This window comes from Thrips palmi, unplaced genomic scaffold (assembly GCF_012932325.1).
Source record: "Thrips palmi isolate BJ-2018 unplaced genomic scaffold, TpBJ-2018v1 HiC_scaffold_18, whole genome shotgun sequence".
Classification (NCBI taxonomy): domain Eukaryota; kingdom Metazoa; phylum Arthropoda; class Insecta; order Thysanoptera; family Thripidae; genus Thrips; species Thrips palmi.
In genome coordinates this window covers 225940-229780 of record NW_023144627.1, presented here as the reverse complement: position 1 = coordinate 229780, position 3841 = coordinate 225940, and the positions used below count along the sequence as shown (strand labels likewise).

The 3841-nt window shown below is 46.2% G+C and overlaps 1 protein-coding gene across 1 annotated transcript; it reads left to right on the top strand.

Moving 5' to 3' along the window:
• Positions 1-566: 566 nt before the first annotated feature.
• Positions 567-3203, top strand: LOC117645094 (zinc finger protein 239-like). The gene is made up of 3 exons (XM_034385010.1): positions 567-1217; positions 1284-1376; positions 2228-3203. The coding sequence occupies exons 1-3, from the start codon at positions 1085-1087 to the stop codon at positions 2944-2946; spliced, it is 945 nt and encodes a 314-aa protein (XP_034240901.1). The 5' UTR covers positions 567-1084; the 3' UTR covers positions 2947-3203.
• Positions 3204-3841: the final 638 nt, after the last annotated feature.

The following is a 3841-nucleotide window of genomic DNA, read 5'->3' as shown; positions in this document are numbered from 1 at the left end:
TTGAACACCTGTTGAATTTGAAACCTTCTATGCACATTTTTATCTATGAACTTTGAAAATTCCATTTTTTGGAATTTTGGCGATTTTTTCACCAGGGTCCCCCCTTAAGATGCAAACAACGACATACATACTCCCATTTATTTTAGCAAGCGTTAAGTTTGTGCCGGCCGAATGAGGTCGGAGGTTTCTGTTGCAAATCTTTACATGGTTATGTTCTGTTATAATTGTTGTGCAGCCCTGGTTACCTGTTCACCTATCTGTGATACCCAGGTCCACCCTGGATAAGGGGTCTTTGTTTACTGTCATCTCGTCCAGATATTTTGTTACTTATTCATTAACGTTTGATTGCATTAATGGGATTACGTTAGCCAAAAAACCAGTAAGATATTCATAGAAACGCGAGTTACACCAACAAATTGGTTGATAGCGCTATTAATGCACCCAAACGTCCACTCGTTACTACTGAACTAATTAGTACGAGTCTGAGAGTGTTCCAGGAGCCTCCTGGAATACCAGGTACCGCTTTTGTCGTGTTTTGTTGAAAGACTCATTTACATGTTAAAAGTACTCATCCCGAGACCAGTCCCCATGTTTGTGCGTGAAAGCTCACAAGTTATCATCGTGGCTTGCCGGTATTGTCTGTTAAAGTTATATTTAAGGTGTATTTCGACAATGTTAAAATCATACATCGGCTCTGGTACCCCCACATCAGTTCCGACGTAGCGTCCATCCAAGTGTTTTTTTTTCTGTTGCATCTGTTCTTATCACCTTGTGAATGTGCTAATACGAGCATGTTCATCAAAGGTTATACCTGTAAGCTCTAGCCTAGTTGTGATCAAAGCACTCATCAGCTTACATGTATGATGATGCAAATAAGCCATGCGATTTATCTGCAGCTCAATGTTTACTCAGACATGTTCGTTATTGCTAGTAGAACTTTGTTTAGTGGTTTTTAGTTTTCGTTGATGATTTTGATGTCCCTTGACATTCATCCTCCTTATTTTAGTTTGATGTGACCCGAACTCCCGTAGCTTCGCATGTCTGTGTGGCTTTTGCATGCCGGGTTCTTTGGGCGCCGACTCTTATGTCGGATGCTGACTCCCTTACTTTCTGTCTAGATCTGAAAGCCGAGAGCATCGACTTGCCGACGGAGAGTGCTGACTGCGACTGGAGCTCCGGACTTCAGCCGTCCCCGTGCGTGCAGTGCGCTGTGTGCGGTAAGGCCCTCGCCGCCCCCTCTGCGCCCTCGGCTGGTTCTGCCAATGACGGTGGTTCTCTTCCAGGCCCAGGCCTTGGCGGTCCGCGCACGCCGCTGGACGGAGTGCTCGACCAGCCTGGCGAGGAGGGAAGCATGCCGGACTCGAAGCTCGCTGCAGGTGAGTCTCTCGCTAGGCTTCTTACGTGTTGCTTCGGCAGCCAATGCGAGTTCTTGAAATGACATGGGGTGGTCCAACTCCACTCTATGGGCTCCCTCACGACACGCACACTTAATGTTTCACTACTTAAATTGTTTATAACCATGGCCATATTAGTATTTACGCAAGCCCTGTACAATATCATACAAATATTTGAGATAATATTTCATATTGTGCTTCAGTATTTTCGAAATTGTACATAATCTATGTTCAAATTTGAGCATAACTTTAAAATGTACAAATATGGCCGTAGTTACGGACTAAAATGCTCTAACAATTTAGTGTGCGAGACTTGGCGCTGTTCTGCTACCCTGACGCGAGTTAAGTGCATTCACTGGTAAAACAAAGGCATAAAAATTGCGCCCTTTAGGGCATAAATGCTCTTTTACGCCCATGCAAGGGCATAAATCGTTTTATGCCCTTGGGAAGGGCGTAAATGTTATGGGAATATCAAGCAAAATTTTAATGCCCCTCCCAAAGGCATTAACGATTTATGCCCTTAAGGGCGTAAATCGTTTACGCCCTTTAAGGGCATAATTTTTATGCCTTTGTTTCACCAGTGTTCTCTTGATAGGTGGTCAACCATTTTGCAGGGCAGCCTGCCTGAAAATGCACTTGTCTCTCGAATTTATCGGCACGAGATTACGGTATAGGGCAAAGAACTTAGTGCAATCTGACAAAAACTCAAGGAAACCTCGATTCTCCGTTAAGGGCCACACAACTTTCTGCCACTGCAACCTTTGCGAAAAGTTATCGCAAGGAAAGCCTGGAAAGTCGTGGTCCGTCTTACCATGGCCGTCCCTTGGTTGCAGGCGTCGGCGCGGAGCAGGCCCAGCAGCTGCTCGTCGGCGAGGCCTTCTCCCTCGCAGTGCCGGCTGGCGACGCGGTCCAGGACGAGCAGGCCTCGAGCAAGGAGACGGGCAGGAAGGCGCGCCGCGGATTCAACTGTGGGGAGTGCGGCCAGCGTTTCCGGACTGAGAGCGGATTGCGGGACCACCTTGCAAGTCACACTGAGGGCGGACCTCACTCGTGCGGGGTGTGTGGCAAGGAGTTCTCCAGGAATTGGGTTCTTGTGAGGCACTCGAGGATCCACACCGGGGAGAAGCCTTACAAGTGTGACGTCTGCGGAAAGGCATTCACTCTGTCATTTGATTTAGTGAAACACAAGAGGATCCACACCGGGGAGAAGCCTTACAAGTGTGGCGAGTGCGGAAAGACATTTGTTTATTCACATCATTTAGTGAATCACAAGAGGATGCACACTGGGGAGAGGCCTTTCAAGTGTGTCGTCTGCGGGAAGGCATTTTCTGTTTCATCTCATTTAGTGCAACACGAGAGGATCCACACCGGGGAGAAGCCTTACAAGTGTGACGTCTGTGGAAAGGCATTTTGTGATTCATCTAATTTAGTGTCACACAAGAGGATCCACACCGGGGAGAAGCCTTACAAGTGTGCCGTCTGCGGGAGGGCATTCTCTCAGTCAGCTTCTTTGTTACGACACAAGATGATTCACGCTGGGGAGAAGCCGTAGGAATGTGTTGCCTAAAGAAAGACCTTTTCTCTGTCAAGCTATGCGAAGTCACTCGAGGAGTCCTTTGGCATCGCGACACACACGCTTGTGAAACGGCCCCTCTATAGATCTTTGATTGAAGCACTCGGTGTGAAACTCTACTATGTTAACCTGGTGTCCTCGTCACTGTCGGCCTTTTTTTTGTTTTAATTATTCCCGTACCGTAATACTTAATAGTGCCAGTATCAGCACTACGTATAGAGTACTCCGAAGAAGCTCTGGCCCGGAAGAAGAAGAACAAAAACGGAAGTAAGAAATTGCAGTTTCTATGAGAAATATAAGCTGCGGACCCTACTGCGCAGCGTATATTTCTCATAGTTACTGCAATTTCTTACTTCCGTTTTTCTTCTTCTTCCGGGCCAGAGCTTCTTTGGAGTACTCTATCGTTATTGTTTGAGTTTGTTTTGCTTACTGTTTCCACTGCTTATTACGTGGAAGATACTGTTTCCACTGCTTATTACGTGGAAGATATTTTCTTTCCATTCGCTTCTTGAAAGTGCGCAATTTGTCACGCTGTCAAAACTTTTGACAATTATAGATTTTAGAAATGATTATCTGGTAGCAATCGACGAGACAGCAGCAAGACTGATTACAACTCGCGTGTCTGGCAACACGTATATTTCGTCAACGAGAAAAAAAAACAGATGTCTCCTTTATCGAATCCATTGTGTTTCTACCTTTAATGTTGGCTGATATACCTTTCTTATTTCTCTTTCTGGATATCGGACTTGCAATGGCAGCTGTCCCAACTTCATGCATTTTTTTGTTTTGGGAACGCTTTGCCCGAAGTGGAATGCTCTCCCCCAGATAAAATTTCTCCAGGCAACTTTGCGCAAAGCCCGAGCCCTGCCCGGCA